At 35.4% G+C, this 21,863-nt stretch overlaps 1 protein-coding gene across 1 annotated transcript in view; it reads left to right on the forward strand.

The window, feature by feature from the left end:
* The window catches only part of LOC134531786 (FERM, ARHGEF and pleckstrin domain-containing protein 1), a 348,816-nt gene extending 329,472 nt beyond the window's left edge, over window positions 1-19,344 (forward strand). The window contains exons 17-24 of the mRNA XM_063367704.1: window positions 33-142; window positions 2,540-2,680; window positions 6,262-6,413; window positions 9,891-10,021; window positions 11,868-12,016; window positions 13,052-13,159; window positions 13,465-13,616; window positions 18,357-19,344. Of these exons, the coding sequence (XP_063223774.1) occupies window positions 33-142; window positions 2,540-2,680; window positions 6,262-6,413; window positions 9,891-10,021; window positions 11,868-12,016; window positions 13,052-13,159; window positions 13,465-13,616; window positions 18,357-18,444 (1,031 nt within the window). The 3' untranslated portion in view covers window positions 18,445-19,344. The remainder of the gene's footprint in view (window positions 1-32; window positions 143-2,539; window positions 2,681-6,261; window positions 6,414-9,890; window positions 10,022-11,867; window positions 12,017-13,051; window positions 13,160-13,464; window positions 13,617-18,356) is intronic.
* Window positions 19,345-21,863: the final 2,519 nt, after the last annotated feature.

The following is a 21,863-nucleotide window of genomic DNA, read 5'->3' on the forward strand; positions in this document are numbered from 1 at the left end:
TCAGTGAAGTGTTCATTTTTTTCTGTGACCAGGTTTGCTGCAGCATTACGAACGAGATCATCCGGACTATAACGAATGCTATGCTGCTCAAAACAGACTAGCAGAAACTGTGATCACGGTTCCTGAAATCCTAAAAAGATCGGTACGTAGATCTAGTACCACTTCTTTGCTTGAAAGGAAATTTATTTTTACCCTTTTTTTTCTATAAATATTTTCTCTGATTTTCTAAAACCATCCTTTATAATTGTTTGCATGTGGCAAAGTTACGAATTTACCTGAATATAATGCTATGATTTTCACCAGAACAGTGGGGGTCACATTTCAATTGCACATTTTTATCTGGCCATTCTAAACAGCTTAGTTGAAAAACTACAGGTACTGCCTCTTAAATGTGTAACTTATGCCACTTTAGACAACTGTTAATAACCACCTCCTGAAACTCCACTTAATGAAAAACTACGTGCTCTGCAAACTGCGCCACTTATGCCACTTTAGTCCGGGGTCTTCCTGAACCGTTGCATAAGTGTGACTGATGAGAAGTGCAGGATAAAGGAGAGGGTGCAAAAGAAAATGTTATGCTTTTCTTCACTGTGGCTGCTGGGGAAAGCATCCCTTCCCTCTCCCCTTTCACCCTCCAGCCACCCTATATTGCCACTTCTTTCTGAATAGCCTCACATCCTCCCTTCCCCTCTTCTCCAGGTGAACTACACAATTTTTTTTTTCTACCTGTGACTTGGTGTTTCAAAAGAGACCATGTGAATAACTCTACAGACAAAAGTGGCTCCTAAAAGGTTTTCATAATTATAGAATAAATCTAATAATTTAAATCATTTTCAAGTGCTGTGTATTTGAATTGCGATTTCGTAATCCATAAAGTCTTTTTCATAAACTCATAATCAAAAGTTTGATGTCACATTATTATTGCATAAATACAGTATTATGTATAAATAACTTTTTTTTTTATAATATCACTTACTTGTCATGCACTGGTCTGAAACTTACTGGAGGAAATATCTGAGTATTTCATGCATGACTACCAAAGTTATAATAACTATGCTTGTGCAAGTGTGTGAACTTCAAAAATAATCCAAGGCCAAGTCCTGTGACCTGTCAAGCCATAAAAAGCAATATGAAATTATGTACCTAAAAGTTCCGTATTGCTTACCTAAGCGCATCCTTTGATCCTGTTGGAATTATCCTGTATACATTGATCCTGTGATACATGATGTTTGCTGTTTTAATTTAGTACGTCGAAAGATCCCGGACATAACAAAAGCTTGTGTTGTAACAATGATTTATGATTGTAAAATATATATACAAAAGAAAAAATCCTACACAAGACCTGACATATTTTTTTTTTGTATTGTGATATTCTATTTTTGGTTATGTTGAGGATCTTCTGATGTACTAAATTAAAACAGCAAGCAGCATGTACCACATGACTAATATATACAGCATCATGCCATCAGATTTTAAGGTATAAAATAGATACGTGATGTGGAATAATTATCTGAAATTAGGGTTGCGAGTGGTGTCAAATTCATTGGAAAATCATGGTGACCACAGGTTATGAAAGTCACATAAAAGTAACGATACTGGACTGATCATGAAAGTCACGAAAAAATCCTGATACAAACAGTAAAGGTGCTGGAAGTTACAGAACTCTAATTTCCAGCATCCCTTTGCTAAATTGTGTTTTTTTTTTTTTTGACACCTTACTTCAGTTTAATTAGTCACACATTACAAATATTTGGAGACTGCCCACTTGAATCTTGTGGAAATACTCTCTGAAAAGGTTATTTTCTCTCTAATATAAAACTGGGCAGGTCCCTGCAAGTAATAGATTATATATATTGTATTATGATTAATTATACATGTCTTATATAAAAAAAATTTATGACTATGATATAAACATATGTTCTAAAATTTTTTAAATTAAAGGTTCTGGAAAAGTCCTTGTATTTTATTTGTAAACATCCTGAAAATTCAGCTAGGCAGGAATTTATCTCAGTAAATATTTATTGTTACACTTCGGTAAACTAACTTAAGGCTTAGTCTCCCGTGCCATTCCCCCCCCCCCCCCTCCCCCAATTGTATCATTATTACTATTATTTTAGGGTTCTTTCTAAAATTTTAACTCAATACCTCCCTTACATTTTTTTTGTTCTGTTACCAATATTTTCAACAGATATTCACTAAGTGTATCAAAATGGGTATAAAAATTTGCGCAAGCAATTGTAACTATGAACAATTTCACAACTTTTTTCACGTATTATATTATTACATTTAGTGAATATCGGTTGAAAATATTGGCAACAGAACAAGAAATGTAAAGGAGGTATCTTGTTAGAATTCATGGAAATAGACTTTAAATGATCGTAATGACAAGAAGATTGAAAAAAAAAAAAAATTTGTGTGAGAGAAAGCCTTGGTTAGAAAATGCCAGACTTTGTCCAGAGCTGTCGTCTTATTTACAACAGCGGAAGGGTATGTTTACTTAGACTTTGCTACTTGACTTGTGAACGTGGATGGTCTGCAGGAGAACTTTGTGCAACTCTGCGAGCTCCAGAGGGACATATCGGGGTTCGACAACCTCGTGCAGACGGAGCGGGAGTTCCTGAGGCAGGGCTGTCTGCTGAAGCACTCTCGCAAGGGCTACCAGCAACGGATGTTCTTCCTGGTACGTGCGCTACGCAGTTCGCAGTGCTATGTTAATATTTTTTTACGTGTGACATCTTCGCTCTTGGTATACATCATTTGGTGGGAGTAATTTCGTAAATGCAACGGAAGTCAAGGAAAAGATGTGTGTTACAACCACAGTACTGCCATTTGTGGCAAATGGCATGAACTAAGGTTCAAAAATACAAAGAAAAACTTTATAGTATTAACTTTTTAATGAATTTTAACAAGATGGTCAGTATTTTAATCAAATTCATTGTAAATAATCAGTTCCAAAATCAGGGTTTAGTATTTTTTTTTGTTTTTGTTAGAGCTGTATCATTAGATATTTTAACATTTTTCTCTGCAAATCAAATGATTTTATAGTCAAAGAAGCTGTTCCGGCAGGGAATTCTATCGGTGGGTGTTGAAACTACATGTGATTCCTGTCCAGAAATGTAGTTGAAAACACAATTTTCATATGTATTTATGACGCTTGCAGTTATTTTAAAGAATTCTATGGAACTTTTTGTGTCTGAGTTTCGTATTGTATGAGAACACATGAATTTGCTCATTACCGAGGTTAGATGTTACACATCACTGGCGATTACTGAAATACTTGCTAACATTTTTTTTTGACATAGTATGTCTGCTTTAGGTATTTTTCACTGTGTGCACACTTGTTAGTTTTTTCTAGTGCTAATTTCTTCACACAAGCATGTTATCAATTCATATTTGTTTAGGGTAGGTGATGTAAGGCTTGTTAAAGTTTAACACCTTAAAAATGGCAAGGTCGGAGTGTGTTGATCCAAAAAAAATATACGAACACTTGGAAGTAATGTTTATTCTTATGCTATTGCAATTGTGTACATGCATACCTCTACTTGTGTAAAATAAATCTGCCATAAAAAAGTTATTTTAAGTGGAATACTCCTGCTTGTTCAAATGGTAAAGTAGGCATGTTCTGTGGGAACTAAAAGAAAAATTAATAGCAGTATGTGTGTGACTAAGTTTGTGACAAGTCACAATCTTGCCTGGCTAAGTAGACAATAGTTTCTTGCACAAACAGAAAACATGTAAAAAAATTTCCATCTGCGGTTGCTGGCAGTTACGTTTAGGGTTCTGTCTCTGGATTGTTAATCTTTTCAAAACTATTAATGGTCATGTTCAAATGAAAGAGTTTGAAATTAATATTGGTATTTATTCTTTCCTCTTGGATTTACATGTCCCATACACTGTGTGACTGAAAGAAAACACTTCTGCAGATCGCTCCTCGCATTCCTGTGCCTTAACTAAAGAATGTTTCCAGCGGATTTGTCGTCTAGGTACGACAAAAAGGAACCACATTCCGGTGATCTATTGGCCACCCAGGTCCTACGTCGCACATCTGGGACCTTAATTTCTAGATAAAAATTTTGAAAATTAAAGAATAAAGAAGGTTGTACTATTACATTACTTGCCACGCGGCCCGACCACAGACGTTAAATTATCCATGGCCTTGAATCTACATAATCTGCTATTGAATTACTGGAAAACATTACCTCTCAACCTGAAAAATTGAAAAGGATAGTGGCACCTGCATTGCCCCAAATCCATCAGTTATCTTGAGAGCTGGGCGGAATATTAAATTTTGGTTTGGATAAATTATGTGCGGTAAAATATTTTCTTTAAAAAAAAGCATACAAATTCAGGAATTGTTTAACATTAACAAATTCCAAAAATTTCTATAATTTTCCAAAATAAAGTTCTATCATATTTACTCGTAGCCGCAAATCTAGTAATGATGATGAAATAGAGGCAGGAATTATTCACAAATTAAAGAATACCACTAAATAATGCAAAATACTTAAAAAAAATTTTTTTTGACAGGTTTGAAAGTTAATAAAAGAAAGAAATAAATGCAGTTATGAAATGGTGACAATATTAGCTCATATTTACACATAACTGTAGTTATTCACCCTTTTTATTTAATTGTTGTGGCCACATTCATAGTTCATTAGTAGTAAAATTATAAACACATTTACAACACATTTTCACTCCAGTCTGGCACTTTATAATTCTCGTTCATATTAATTTTGTTTTTTGAGTGACAATGTCTGTAGTGTCATAGATTAATGCCCTAAGTAAGCTACTAGTGTGTGGACATGGCTGTAGATTGATTGTGACTATCGACGTATAGATAATTTCTACTACCATGATCACATTTTAGCCATAGTTTAACGGTATCTGTGTTTTTTTGTTGTTGATGATAGCAGTAAAATAACTTTATTTGCTGCTTATTTAAAATGCTAAATAAAGTGCTTGTTTTTAATTGTCCTTGTGAATGTTTATACACCACCATGATTAATAACTTTGAGTTTGATAGGCTGAAAATTGTGCATTTTTGATTGCTTGCCTGAATTGATTTAGGTTAAAGTGCAAGGTTTTCTTTTAAAATGAGTTTTTTAAAAATAATATTGGCATATGTGCATGTACTATAGTCCTGGTATAAAATTGGGACACGGGTCCATCTTTTTGGGGAAGATACATTCTCACTTTTTTCCCGAAAAATAGAGCTCCTGTCCAGCTGTAGTTATCACAGAATCCAATATAAGTGGAAAGTTGTATGCAGTCGTAGAAGTAAGAATGCACTCAGACCCTGCCGAAGCTTGCCTTTGAACGCCCAATAGAAACTTTCCTATCTGGACTTCTACATAGTTTGCGTGTTCCAACAGTAAGTGAATATCTTTAAAACAGTATTTCACAACAGTAGTTTCTGGAATGCTTCCATTCAGTTATAAATTTTAATAGTCACATTTCTGTGGTACACGGTAAGCACCTAACGGGACATATCTTCACACATTTAAATTTACATGAATCTATGTTGTTTATGGCTAGTTGTACATCCACATATGCATTTAAAACATTTTTATAATGCTTTTTACTGAAGGAGGTGGCACAACAGTAAAATGTTGGACTTGCATTTGGGAGGACTCAGGTTCGAATACCGGCTCATTCATCCTGATTTAAGTTTTCCATGGTTACCCTGCAGAAGTTCCTTACATTCTGCAGTGGCCATTTCCTTCCCCGAATTACCTTGCCGGTAATGGCTGTCTCGAATGACGTCATTGTCAACAACATATAAAATCAAGTACCTTACCTAATACTAACCTTTAGTTTACAAAGTGTCCACATTCTGAAAAGTCAGACAAGGAAAGTCAGGTAGTTTACATGAAATCCTGGAAAAGTCATGGGAATTTTCTCTGTGACAGAAATTTGAAAGGAAAAGGTCATGCTCTAATTTGCCATCGCCCAGACTGAGAAAGCATTATTTAAAAAAAAAAAAAAATTTTTGGATGGTGTTTCAGTACATAGTGTAAGGTTCTGTTTGAAGGAAATAAAGTGAAGAGATAACGAAGCCAGCTATGGAGATGGTGGAGGCTGGAATTTCTTTGTTTATTTCAGAATTATTGCAAAATAGGTCAATTATTTTTAAAAAATAAGCTTAGGGAAGTTTGAAATTTTGGTTGAGGAAAGCCAGGAAAATTTTATTGCAAATTTGTGCGGACACACTCATGTAATTAATAATTTGTACCTTACTTCTTTTTCTTATTTTCTTTTTAGTTTTCCGACATCCTTCTGTACACAAACCGTACTCTACAGCCGAGTGCGCAGTTCAGAGTTCACGGACAGATGCCTCTACGCGGTGTGATGGTGGACGAAGCCGACAATAAGATAGGCGCCACTTACTGCTTCAACATTTATGGTGGGAACAGGTACAGTATTTATTCATTTATTTTTGTAACATGCCTATCAACAGGTACAGCACATAGGTACAGCACAAATACAGATACGCTATAGTAGACAAAACATATAACTAACTGACATCACTAACAAAAAATTAACCAGACTCTACAGAGACGGGCATTGCATGTAGGGTATGGAGTCACTACTCACAGGGGAGGCACCACCTGTATGCAGGCGTCACCTACTAACAATACAGAACAGACACAAGACGTCACAACTAAATCAAAGACAACATAGTGGTTGGTTTACTAAAATGTTTCGAATGATTTACATGGATTTTTTTGAAGTTGTAAAGATTTGATACATTAGTAACCATTACCTAGATTTTAGTTTATGACCATGCTGTTTCATACAGCCCGTCTGTCTCACCACTAGGCCTAATCTCTTGGCTATTTTGGGCCAATGCTGCATGCTTATGTGGATTTACACATTAAGATTTTATGCCTTACATTTTTTTTTATATTTGTCACAATGAAAAACCAGGCATCTTACCATCATATGACACCCTGCTATTGGAGTAGTTCAGTAAATTTCATACCTAAAAATTTAAAATAACTGATTACAGATACTGTCACCCCTTCATGTGGCTAAAGTTTAGTTTCAAACCTCAGATTTATTATTATTCTAAGGTGGTGCACAATCTATTTTAAAACAGATTTTAGGTTAAAAAATTTTTCTATTGTTTTAATTTTAAAATTTTGGTTTTGTTTAAGCATTATATATAATTCTCTGTGAAGTCATAGGTAAGAACAAGATTTATTGTTATTTTTAGGACAAATTAGTAGGGGTGTGCGGGAATAGGTTTTTGTACTGTGGGAAATTTTCGGGAAAAATAAATTATTCCCGCAGGAAACGGGACGGGATCGGGAAAATTAAAAAAAAAAAAAAAGCAAATTTTTAATTATAATATGAGAAGATGGCCATTTAAACGTTTCTTGCAAAGTTAGTTGTTTTTTTGCTGCTATTTCTTTTGTCTGCTTCACTTGCCCTTTTTTCAGCGGCGACTTCATATTTTTTAGCATCCTCAAATTATTTTCTTATAGCCAGACGTGCTACCATGCTCGCATCTCAAAAATTTTTCACACGAGACACACTTTGCCAGGGATTTACTGTCAGACGTTCAAAATACTTCCAAACACTTTTAGGTTTACATGTAACAAGCTGATCGGTTGCGACATCCATTATTTGTAGGCTGCTAGTTTGTTTTAATATACAACGGCATCGAAAATAGGAACAGATACTTTGCACAAGCCTAACGTAACGTCAGCCGACAAAGCCCGCAAAACTAGTAAACAGTAAACAACTATTTTTTTCTCCCAAAGCAAAATCATAGATGTTTAGATACTCGTGAGCAGTGGTGTAAAGCTACGTGATTTCATATTTTTCAAAGTGCCAATACAGTTCTCTACATCGCCAATGCTATCAAGTAATGAGAACGGTTACGCTTTGTTATGTAACGCAAGTCTAGTATTTCTTATATCTTTGGCGAAAAGGTTGGATTGCGCATGTGTTTTGTTTGTGTCTAACGACACACGTGGTTTTAGGTTAAGTATTGGATTGTGACGGCAATAACGTTATATAACTGACTATTCACGTATCTTGCAAATTTGTACCCTTGAAGAAATATATTTATGAACGCATACAATATTTAAGGTACTCCATGTACGTTTTTTATATTCCAATTAGATATGTGTAAACGATTATCATAATTCACTGCACACCACAGCTGTCGCTACGATCGGCATACGTTTAAAAGATGTTTTGCGTTTAAATAGTACGGAAACCCTTAAAAAATGTACGAATCCATAAAAAATATTGTTGTAAAAACAGTTTGAATTGATAGAAAACATTTTCACATGATTAGTAAACATTTGTATATTTTTAAACAATTTCCCGAAAAATTCGGGAGTAATAAAATTCCCGCCCGGCATTTCGGGAAGCCTATTTTCCCGACTTTTTTCCCGAAGCGTCGGGATCCCGCACACCCCTACAAATTAGTGTTTAAAATAGGAGATTTCAGTGTTATTTATAATTGTTATTTACATTTTCGGGTCCTTGGTATTTTTTATTTGATAGCAGATTAACGGAAAACATATTTAGCAAAATGGTCTCCAAGACAAAATGACAAAAACCTACAAAAAATTGTTTTGAATCAATTATTTTCTTACTATCTGACAGTTTTTTTGTACTCATCATGCTTCTCACTGATGAATATTGTTCATGATGTCAGATGCTTAGTGTGCTGTCTAACCTGTCTGACCTCAGAAGTGAAGTTTGCCTCTTCTGGTCTGACAGATACGCTCCACGCAACATTTCCATTAGCACCTGACATCGTAGCTAGAGACAAGATTTTATGGTTTTATTTTTAACATTTTAACCCATTTCATTTTTAAAACATGAGATTATGGTGTTATTGTTTTTATTTATTTTGAATTCTGTTTATTCATGAAGATAGCATATTATTAAACACACGTGACACTTAAATATTTACGATATTTATTTCACCAGAACAGTGTAATTTTGACTGATAGATGATACACTTGAAACAATAAAAATAAATCTGCAAGTAGTACTTGTTTGAAAAATGTACCAACTTCATGATGTAAAAAATTAGTTACTAATAACAGTTGTAAGATCAAAAATGAGTCAATTAAATTTTTCCAATCTACTTAGTACATACATTTTTTTTAAAAACTTCATGTTGAATACATTACTTTCATTGAATTTAATGTATTAAATATTACAGTTTTGTGATTTGAGTTAGGTTTTCATTAAAAAAATTGGTTGTCTGTAAAGTTGGTTTACGGACGATAGTTTAACGTGACGTCATAAAAAAACATTCATGAAATGATTGCATACTTTTATGAATAAAATTGAATCAATTTTATTGAATTATCACTATTTTGTATGGATACAAAGAAGGAGTGAATTGAAATCTACAATTTAATTGATAAATTTACTTTTATTTGCACTCATTAATTCAAATATGTTTATTACTTTAACGAAGAGATTATTTTAACTATAACTTTAATACATGTTTGCTATTTAACTTCAAGATCGTCGAGAATGTTTTACGCTTTTTCGCAATTACACTTTTAACGACGAAGTTTGTTCATCATAAAATTAAATGTAGAATTTAATAAAAATGCCATTGCAGTTAATAAAATACGTATTAGTAAGTTTAAGAAAGAATTTCGGCTTTAATCTCCAACCCAGACGTTGTCACGTCAAAAATGATAATTAATTTCATGATAGTAGTTGCATTTCAGTGCTCTATGGTGCAATGACATGTTTTTTGGTGTTATTTAAGTTCCATCGCAATTCACCGTACAATCTTGTCCATGATCATAGCATAGGTCACGTGAACCGATGAAATGTCAGCTGCGACACGTCGGGCAGACGCGACTGCACGAGACGAGCGTGTGTGTGTGTGTGTGCGTGTGCAGGGTCCTGACGGTGGCGGCCAACTCCCAGGAGGAGAAGGACAGGTGGATGGAGGACGTCGCGACTGCGGTGCAGGCGGCCAAGGAGCACGGCCTTGACAGCAAGCTGCAGTACCTCAGCCTCAAGTCATGCAGTGAGTGGACGGAGCTGCGAGCGTCCCCGCGCGCTGTGCCGCGACGCGGGGTTCCCCCGCTGCCGGGAAGAGCCCGCGATTTTATGAAAAATGTTACTTGTCGAGAATTTTTTTTTAGACATCTGCGAGCAGGAGTTTTTCAAGTCAGTTCAAGTTCGAGTCGAGTTGAGCGAGTTGCATTTATTTAAATATTCGTTATTGCATCCCCGTGCTGTGCCGTGTCGTGGGTTCCCGCTGCCGGGAAGAGCCTGCGATTTTATGGAACATGTCACCTGTCGAGAATTTTTTTTTTTTTTTTTAGACACCTGCGATCAGAAGTTTTTTCAAGTCAGGTCAAGTTTCGAGTCGAGTTGAGCGAGTTGCATTTATTGAATATTCATTCAGATTTAGCACACCAAAAAAAAAAGTCCATGTAATACAACTCCCATGCTTGTTGTAAAAGTTCCAAATTACTGACTTTCCCTGAAAATTGTGAAGACTAAGAATGATGTAGCATCCATCTCAACACTGAAAACGTGTTTCTTTCGCAACGTAAAACCAGAATTCTCTGCAAACTTCATTAAGACCTTATGGATTATGATTGCAAAAAATATCCGCGATTATTTGCGCCTTATAGCACGCAAATTCTGGTAGAGATCAGTATCCAACTGTTGGTAAAAAAAAAATATATATTGATCTGGTACTCATTTTAAATATATTTTAATGAAATTTCCCAAAGTTCTTTCAAAACTTTCTTCAACTTCTTTCAAAAAGATTGTTTATGTTCATAAACTGAAAATATTACCTAACGTTTCCGGGCAAGTTGCAATGTTTGGAAATTGAATGCTGCCAACTGCTTTTCCAAAATATTTCTAATGTGGTAAAATGAGCTTCGCTGAACATGCACGAAGATGCCATATTCACAGAAATTTGGTACGTTGCCTTAAAACCTATTTAAATAAGGGCCCAGTAATCCACTGTTTCTTTATGTAAAAACAGTATATACATACAACCTATTTCATGCATAAGAGATTTAAGTTTAAAGAGGAGGGATGTAAAACTAAAAAATTTGGCATTCACGTCACCAAAGTTTTGGTTCATGGCCATACGGTTTACCGTGGCACGTGGCACAAAAAAAAGTAGGTTGTTTACAATGGCAAATTAAGTTGCCGTGACCACACACAGTAACGTATGATAAATAAACTTAACACTATTCACAGTACCCCCAATATGTCCAGGGCATGTACTGGTCACAAAAGTAACAAAAAAGTCCCTAAGTAAGCGGCAATGATGCTGGAAGTCACAATCTCCAGCAGCCTTTTGCTAGATTACATTTTGTTTTTTTAAAATCTCAGTTCACTTTATGGTTGCATGTGAACATTATCTGTGAAAATGTTTTAGTTTTCTAATTAAAAATAATTGGTATGTTCCTGTGAATTGTAGAAAATTTTGTATTAAATTTGCTCACATTTAATTTTGGTCATATATCTGGATGTAAAAATTACCCTTTGTAATAAAAAAAGTTCAGGAAAATTATCACAGAGTCTGTGTAGAATCTTGCATGATTTCAGAGCTCACTATAATCTTAAAAGTTCCTGTATCATTAGTCTCTGTGATAGCAGTACGCTGTAAAATCCTACCTTGCTTGTACTGTAGTTTACTTTTAATTTAAATCTCATAAGAAACAGGTAACTATTTTCTTTCATAGTACATATATTCATATGTCACTGGCTGTTTGCTAGGCTGGAGTAAAAATTTTCACATTAGGTATTTATATCTACATTATTCTTTTGTTGACTTACAAACAAAATTTTGAAATAAACCAAAGTCGATTCAATGTTTTTTTTTTTTTTTTTTTTTTTTCCAGGCTCATCAGATGAAGTGATTGACAAATGTGGTGAAGATGCAGGCTCCAACAGAGAAAAGGCATCATCGCAGCGCAGTAATACAACCGTTCACGTTTGTTGGCATCGTAATACCAGCATCAGCATGAACGATCAGTTGAAAGCTGTTGAGGTGAGTTTTTTATGTCAACAGTAATTGGTTTTTGTTGTTCGACATTTCCTTCAGTAGCTGATAATTTTTATTAGGTCAACCATTTTTCTTTACCTTTATCACTGCTCTACTTTGTCTGTCTGATAGTCTGTCATAATGCATATATGTACATTGTGTTTATTCTTTATTGTTATTATACCTGTTGATGAAGGGTTAGATTTTATATTTTTGACAATGATTTTTAATTCATTAAGCTGTGTGGAGTAATATTTTTGGTGCCTTTTCCTGTTTTTTTTTTTCCTTTTCTTAATTTATAGGGTCAAATATTTTTCACGAAAAAATCTGAACACCCATTAGACTGCATTAAGGTATACCCGTGCCAACGGTTTCTTCCTTGTACTGTGATTGGCGGCCCTCTGCAAGATAAGCCATTGTTTCATTCAGCCGGGCCATTCAGGGTGCTTTTGCTTCCGCACAGAGATTCTGTGATTCGTGTGCCAACAGGAGACTTGTTTATGAAAGAAACTCAACCAATAAAGAAATACAGACAATGCTACAATTTTTTAACACGCAAACTATTTTCGCGAAAAATACATGCCCCTAGTAATGGATTATTTTCTATTCGTACTAATGCAACTTCTGAGACACAAGGTACATACATACATTTGGCACCAGCATGTTCATAGTCATAGGTTTTCTCTGAACTGCAAACGTTTAGAATACCACTGTTGATGGTAATCCAGCTGTTGGTAAGTCTTCTTTCTGACCCACACATCTAGTTTCTCTGTTTTGAAATTTGGTAGAGTTCTACTGTATTTACCTGAGCCATTGGTTATTGGATTCCAATGGATTATAAAATGTGTTGACTTTGTATGTAAAATACATGCTGTATTCCTGTAGAGAATGGTGCCAGAGTTTATTATTTTGTAAAAACCTTTCAGTACAGGCATTTGATAATACAGCAATGTGAAAATAAAATGTTTATTTAAACTAGATAATCTAGATATGTACAAAAATTAGTTTTTAGGTGAAAATGCAATTTATATCTTGTTTCAGAATCAACTGAGTGGTTATCTTCTACGGAAATTTAAAAACAGTAACGGCTGGCAGAAACTGTGGGTTGTATTTACCAATTTCTGTCTATTCTTCTATAAAACTTTCCAGGTTAGTCTTATTAATTCAACCCATTTTTTTTTTCACATGAATGATAACATACATTATACACCTATTTGGTGCAATGGTAAATCTATTATGTTCACAGCTATTTATATGAAAACTATCAATGGTTTCATGTTAATTTTTAACAAGAAAATTAAATAGTTTTCTCCAGTTAAAAAGTGTTTGTAAAACAATAAAAATTATATTGTATATTTTAAAGTGCTGTAATAACAGTCACTATGTCATTTCCACCACATACATCTTGGTTTTTTTCAGAATAAACTACAACTAATCTTTCTGTTTTTGTGTAGGATGACTTTCCCCTGGCTAGCTTGCCACTTTTGGGCTACACCGTGAGCACACCTTCAGAGAAAGACTCCATCCTCAAGGATTACGTCTTTAAGCTGCAGTTCAAGAATCACGTGTACTTCTTCCGAGCGGAAAGTGAATATACGTTTAGCAGGTTAGTTTCGCAGTGTTTGTAGACTACAATGCTTATCATACTCTCGTGAACGACACAAGTAGAAGTTTTATTCATATTCATTCATGCCGGATTGACGTGCTCTTGTTTTGTCTAGCCACCTGCTAAACACTCTTCAACTCATAGTGTTTGTCAGTCTGGCTGACATCTCAGCTTCTGACCCACCTATGGTTTTTATTGAAGAAACTGTTAAATATTGTTTTTCTTTTCCCCTCTTCATTTTCATAATTTTTCCAGTTTTTATTTGTAAAAAATTTAAAAAAAAACACACACACACAGTTGACGATTATTCAACAATCTGTAACGCAACACACTTTGTAAAAGTTAGCATTTAACAGATTTTTGTTTGTAGACTATATAAAACTGGAAGAGGGTAAGTAAGCAGTGAATCCTTGGGGACCATGATCACTGAGGAGTCAAGCTTATGGGCTGTTATCACTGAAGAGTCAAGCTTATGCGAAGGGTGTCGCGGATTTTTAACCACCGATTGACTTGACTCAACTTATGAGCACTGTGTCAGTATCAAAAGTATCATGGCAATACAGTCTGTGCATAACTAACTGTGTGACAAAAGACAGAATTCCGTAGCTGGGTAACTACGTACCCAAATAAAACCAGATATTAGTTGTAAAAAATTTATTTATTACCTTTTAAACAAAACTCCTTCAGTCACCTACAAAGTACTCTCCAATAGATGTGAAGCACTTGTCTTTTTCCCCCACTGTTTGAAGCACCGCTGAAACTATTCAACTTTGATATCCTTCAGTGCCCTTTGTGAAGCTGTTTTTTACCATCTCCACTTCATCAAAAAGCTTCCCTTTAAGATTTTTCTTCATTCTCGGGAACAGGAAAAAGGCTACGTCTGCCGAATACGGAGGGTGGGGAAGACAGACCACCCCTGAGAGGCCAAATAGCGGTTCACTCATAAGGCCGTTTGTACGGGGGCGTTGTCGTGATGAAGGAACTAGTCACCTGATCGCTCTCGCAAACATCTTAAAACTTCCAAATAAAAATGCTGGTTAACAGTCTGGCCAGGGGGAACAAATTGCCGGTGCACAATTCCAGGAATATCAATAAAGACATGATCATCGTCTTAACATTCGACCTCACTTGTCTTGCTTTTTTGGTCTGGGGGAATTGGGAGTCTTCCACTGACTGGCATGACGCTTGCTTTGTTTCTGGGTCATTACTGTAACACCAACTCTTATCACCTTAAATGACTGGTCAGAAAGTTTGGATCACTTTCAATCTCTTTTTTAAAGTCCTGGCTAAAATTCAATTGAAAGTTTTTTTTTTATCCTGTTTGAGAAGGCGAGGATCAAATTTAGTAGCAACATGTCTCATTTGCAAATCCTCAGTCAAAATCCGCTGGCACGAGCTCCATGTCCTTTCTGAAATTCAACGATTCTCGTTCAGTTTTTTGGCAAATTTTTTCAATGTTTTCATCATTTCGAGATGTTGAAGGGCGCCCAGAATGAGCATGGTCTTCAACACATTTAAAGCACCCAAACCACTCAAAACCTTGTGTGCGGCTCATAGCATCCTCTTTGAAAGCCTGTTGAAGTATTTGGTAGGCTTCTGTTGCCGATTTTTCAAGCAGGAAACAAAATTTCAAACACATTCTTTGTTATTTTAAATCTGCCATAACAACTTCGCAGGCGGAACATGAGAACAGTAAGATAAAAACAATACTACAATCAAAATTAACCCACAAACTGATGCTGTCTGGGTTTAGTGAAGGTATCTACTAACCCAATCTAGTGGAAGAACTCTCTATTACATCTATGAATGGCAGTGTGCTCTCATTCTGAATTTTTTTGGGTCCCCCTGATATTTTAGTTGAGTATTAGTGCTGTCCAGCTGGCTAGAGATTTAGCGGTGAAGTGCAAATGTGAAAACACAACCTTCAATTTTTACATTACAACTTGATCACGCTTCTTATCAGCCTAAAGGTTAAAATACTGCAATCATGTAATCAATATTAACATGTATATTAATTTATTACCACACATTATGTTCATTGAATATATTGTTAAATTAAATAAATTTTCTGGGTTAATTATTCAGGGGATTAAATGAAATACCTAATTATTGGAATGGGGTGTGTTCTCCTTGTCAGAGAGGCCCGTGGCCTTAAGAACTATATATACTTGTAAAAAAAAAGTATATAATTTTCTTGAGTTATTTCCTATTTATTCAACTGTTAACTAAGTTAATATTCTTTCATTATTTATAAATATGAATATGCTCATCACTGACTCTTTAATGCTGTATGAATTCTGTTTTCATGCACTTACCGTATTTAATCGCATAATGTCCGCCATCGCATAATGTCCGCACATTTCTTTTTAAATACTTGAAATGGAATTTTTTTAAATCCGCATAAAGTCCGCACCAGACAAAGCAACCTTGGCCATCCCTGAAAGACACAGTAACGGGATGGAAAATTACCGACGCTGTCAACAATGCTTTGACCTTGAGTTGTTCATTTCTCCGGAGCGGTCGCTGAGAGGGTTTTGTAGCGTGGTGAAACCGTCCGGACTCACTGCGACGTCACGCGAGTTGCAAGGGGATGGGCTATATATGGCACAAGCCAGTATGTACACGTCAACTCACACTACGTCACAAAGTAGGGGAGGTAGCGGAGAAGTGGTGGGGGTACATGCGCACGGTTTTTTTATACACACAGTGGGCAAGGGACAGGGAGAGGGGCTCGCCGGCGCCGGCTAATGCAGACATTAGACATCTGCCCCGTGCCGTCAGTGGCCATCTCAATGAAAGATTAAAAAAATATCTTTTCACGCAAAGTGTTTATTTTGTGTAGGCTGGCTGCGGCTTCTGAACGTAAGAGTGCACACGCGAGTAAGAAAAAAAAATGAGTGGCGTCTTCCACTAATCGCCGGCACCCAATTATCACGACACCTGTCACATTTCTCACGTCCGCTGCGGAGGGTCGTCAGTCACCAGCACTCTGCTAGTAAACTAATTATGAGAGAACAATTTTTTTACTCTACACAAAATGTAAAATTTTGAGGAAAAAATTTTTTTTTTCGGACTTCACCTCATAATGTTCGCACCCCATTTTTTTTGTCAAAAATGTAGCCAAATTACTGCGGACATTATGCGAGTAAATACGGTACATTGTAACATTTTAATTGCTCTTTGCTAACCTGTTTCACGTAGCATTGCTGCTGAGTCCGTGGTGCAAAGATAATATGCATAGGGGCATAGCGTCATATTTTGACAAAGCTGATAGTTTCAGCATTTTTCAGCGATAAAGTAGTGAGCCATAGCTTAGTTTGCTACGTTTTGGCTGCGTATATCTGTTAAATATAATTCAAGTTATTGGCCTCCACTTGTAACCACTGTTTGTCAATTTTCCAGTGCTAATGATGGGATAACATTGATCACGAATAGATGTCAAGGCTCATTTGAATTGCAGCATGCTAATGTCATTGCGAACTCCATTCATTTGAGCACCTTCATATGAATCGCACTGCCAATATGGTTGCCATCCTGGTGTTTATTGAATCGAATCCACAGCAAGGAAGATTACTGAATGACCAGAGACATTCAACATGCATTGTAGTTTTATAAGAGATTCTTCATGAAAAACATTTTTTGTCAAGTATTTTTTTTATATATGTATAATATGTATCATAAAAAATTTTGTTTTGTAAAATATTATAAGAAATTTAAATTTAATAAGTATCTTGTGTATATTAAATTATTAAATGAAAGTGTTTCTTATTCTTCATTTTTCAAAAGGCAAGGTGCCTTACAACTTACTAGTTGTAAATACAGTAGAACCTCCTTAACCCGGATCAACTGGGACAGGGGCCGATCCGAGTTAACGAAAATCTGGGTTATCCAGAGAATGAGGGGGAAAATAATAAGAAAGATCAGTTAATGTACTACCCAAAAATATTGTTAATGGAGTTAAAAAATGATTATCTGCACACTTTCACCTAAAAATACATAATATGTATGTATTTTCACTGTACACAATATAGGTACAAAATAGTCGGTAGTAAAAAAAGGCAGTTAGCTTTTGCTGCCTCAGTTTTGTGCATCACTTATATTAGGAGCAGCGTGATTTTGCATCCGCTTTAGCATTAGTGAGCACTTTTGGCGATGTTCCAGCTTGACTCTCGGAATTAACCATCAATTTATCTAGGTATGTTCCTGCTTCAAACTCAGCAGCAATGTTCCTTAATTGTTTTTTTACGTTTCGTCACCATTCCAAACAGTGCGCTAACGAGATTGCAGCGTAGCTGAGGAACGTTGTCTCTAGGTCAGTTTCAAGGGCGAGGGAGGAGAAGGTTGAATCTCCAGTTTGCTGCGTAGCAACAGCAGGTGGGTTTAGTGCAATGAACTCGCCCGCTGGCAAGTGAATTTGATTGTCCCGAGTATCCCACTGAGGATAGCGATTTATTGTCTGTGAAACAAGTCTTCTTTACTAATAACATTTTTTTTCTCCCCCCAAAACTGGCCCAGGTTATCTGGCCGTCCGGGTTAACTAGAATTTCTGTAACATCGTATTTATTGGGGTAAAAATATGAATAAAATCCCAGATTTTTAAATAATAATATTTTTTGGATTCATTATAAAAAATAAACTCCAAAAGTTCATGATCCTAGAATAATAGTTGTTACTGTGTAGTTTTCCTCATTCTATAATGATTTTATTTAACTTTTGTTTGTTTCTTGCATGTTGTTTTAGATGGATGGAAGTGATCAGCAGTGCAACTCAGAACAATGGTTATGTTCGTATGGCTGGTCGTAAAGATAATAATCTGGATTCCCCGTGAGTTTAACAGTGATTGGAACTTGTCTTAAACTGGTAGCTCTATAGCTTCTTGTTATAATCCTGTACATAAATGATTGTTCATATCAACACCCTAAAAAAACCCTGTTCTGGAGATTCATTAATCTGTTTTATCTGCACATGTTTTTAACTCTTGATGAAGTAAGTACGTATGTCACCAGTTATGGCAGTTTTTGCTAAGATAATTCAAAGGTGAAAATCTTTGTAATGTTCTTTTTCTTTCTCTAGTTTTCAGATTACATGTGACTATGGAATCCTTAATAGATACTAAACTACATAAAGATTCAAAGCCTTATGTTCAAACAGACATGTGGAAAATAAGAGGCATAATTTATTGTTTATAATACTGTGTTTAGAAGTACATCGTGAGATGTTCTTAAATAAAAATGCACTTAACTTTCTACATGTTTAGTAGCCTATCTGAATGGCCTTGCTCGATAGCTTCAAGCATAGTAATGGTAATTTTGCTACAGTTTTTTTTTCTTGTTAATATACAGTGATCAACATAACATTATATACAGAAAAACTGAACAATGACTTCATATTTTCACAATTTAATATTTTAATATTGAAGGTTTTACAGTTTGATATGAAAGGCTGTCAGTGTTTTAAAGATTCAAAATTATATTTTTATAAACTTAATAAAACAAATTATAAGTGTTGTGAACTATTGGTATCAAGCCAAACTCTGAAATTACTTGTTTTAGAAATGATGCAATGTGAATATAAATGTTTGTTTATTAATGTTTGCAGAGCAAACCAATACTTTTTTACTTACGATAACCTAAATAAAAACATACTGAGGAGTGAGGTGTAAGACTTGTAATTGTTTGCAAAAAATGACATTTATTGATTGAAATATACATATGTTAAAAAATTTTAATATGGTCAGTTTATATGATGAATTTAGATGTCTTGTGTTTTCTGTCTCTTGTTATGTGTCACCAAAATGATTATGTTTTTTTTTTTTTTACATTTTAAGAAGTAACAGGGGCAAATACCATGTGGGAACAAATGAGAATAACATAGTAAAAAATTGGTAAAACAAGGTACAACACACAGCAAATATTGTCTTCCATCTAAAAATAAATGTACTATGTGGTCAGTTTAAATATTTAATAACTGGTAGTAGCTAGTGGCCATCAAGACAGACACACTGTACTTGTGTAAAAATTAGCAGTTTTTACCATAGTAAATTTCAATCTTGTTTATTCTGTATTTTGTTCTACTTCTGTAATGCTGAGCCACAGGTTATAAACTTATTGCGTGAAAATTAGACTTGATGAAGGGAGGAAGCACTTTTGAAGTATTTTCCTGTCCATCTACAGATCCTCATTTTCTACTTGCTGCAATTTTTACTTGACATATTCAAACTGCTCTTTTCTTTTATATAATCAAATCAATAATAAATAATTAGAGAAGCTTATAAGTAGCAAATAAAGTGGTTCCTGAAAGCCAGTTAATTTTCAGGCTTGTGCTATGTTCTAAATTTCAGTTTCCGTATTTACCGCATATGGGTCTCACCTTTGATGTTGATTTTTAGTTTTAAAAAATTTAATGCTACCCTTATGAAATTTTTGAAAATTTTTTTATTATTGCAGTGTGTTGCTGAGTGTGTCCGTAAATACCCCTCCTGTGGTTTTTTTAATATATATATATATATATATATATATATATATATATATATATATATATATATATATATATAACAAGTAATTAAAAATTATTCAGTTAAAATATCTGAGCAGTACGTGAAAAGCACCATGAATGGCGCCGTTGTGTTATGTCTATGTCGCTACGTCTGCCAGTTGCAGGGCAGATAAGTGATGTGACTTGCTGGGCTGGCATTCTGCTGGAGGAGGAGATAATCTAAAAATAAACCAGCCAGTTTGTGTGTGTGGCCTTTTAGCGGTGTAGATGTTTATCCATCCCTCCCCCCTCCTTCACCATTGTGAACTGCCACAGTACACAATCTCCATTTGTCTTTTTAAGCGGTTTTTAAGATGAAACTGTGGCCCAACATTATTGTTTTGTTTTTTTGCGTGAGATTTCCCAGCTCTCAAATGCAACATTCAATGACAAAACTGCAGCCCTCGGTGCTTTGAAAGCTGCACTTTAAAGAACAGCATTTTACGTTCCACCAGCCCCTTCCCGTCCCGGCTCGATTTTCTCTGACTCAAATGTGCGTGAAACTCCTGCTCTAGTAGTGATCTCACCATGTCACAATACACTAAAATGGATACTCACTTCATCCACATTTCCTATTCAGATTGGTTTCTAGCCATGTAGTTAAGTCAGGGCTATCTAACTAAGGTGAATTTTACCACTTGGGGAAATAAAATAAGAAATACATTAAACGGTGATAAAAGGAACTGATAAGAAAGGGTAGCTCGCGTTTTTCTATCCGGGATGAGGACTGATTAAAAAAAAAATAATAGCTGGAGAAAGGATACACAGTTTTAAAAAACGGTAGCCTTCTCCCTTTTTGTTCGTAGGAGTGGTCGTAAAGAAGTGGGAGGGGGGGGGGGGGTAGGAGAGAGAAGTGGATGCAAGAATACCGCCTCACTTCCTTCTATGGTAATAAAGTGTGTCAGAACGCTGACAAAAAGAGCAGAGGGTTAACCCCAGTGCCTTATTTCTTACGCACCAATAAGCTGAGACACAGAGACTCTACTGAAGACAGATATTTGATGCCATATTCGAGGGTGACCCTTACGGGAAAAATGTTGGATTTTTATGACACAAATTATAGAAGCGACACATACGCAGGGGCAGGGTAAATAAAGTGTTTTGCGACAAAATCCACAAACAATGTGGATTTATTTAATTTAAATCTGCAAGTGATTGAATTAGTATTAGGGCTTAAGATCTTGGCATCAAGGTATTAGAGACAATTTGGGGTGATGAGAATGAAGCATTTATAGAATGAGTGGGTGGTGGGAACAGGAGTATCCTGAGGAAACCCACCGGCTCACGAAACGTCAGCCACGTTACCCCCTTGCAAGAAATCCATGTTTGACCCTTCCGGGAATATAACCGGATCACCTTGGCAGGAGGCAAGTGATCTGACCTTTTACTGTTGCCTTATTACGTTTGTACATCACAGCAAGGAAGATACCAATTCCAGAAACCCCAATATCACCACTGATACCTTATTCTAAAATCAGCATTTACAAGAAATTACTGGTCACACTTCAAGAATAAATAATAGAAACATAATTTTTTATAAATATATTTGAGATTGCAATTTTTGTTTTCTAAATATAAATTCAAAGCTATTTTATTGAAAATTGTGCATCACTTATTTATTATTTACTTGTAGCTAAACAGTCATATTATATTAATTTATATAGTAAGTATTTAAAAAAAAATCAAAGTTCTGAGTATATATTTTCTGATACC

The sequence above is a fragment of the Bacillus rossius genome, chromosome 5 (assembly GCF_032445375.1).
Source record: "Bacillus rossius redtenbacheri isolate Brsri chromosome 5, Brsri_v3, whole genome shotgun sequence".
Taxonomy (NCBI): Eukaryota; Metazoa; Arthropoda; class Insecta; order Phasmatodea; family Bacillidae; genus Bacillus; species Bacillus rossius.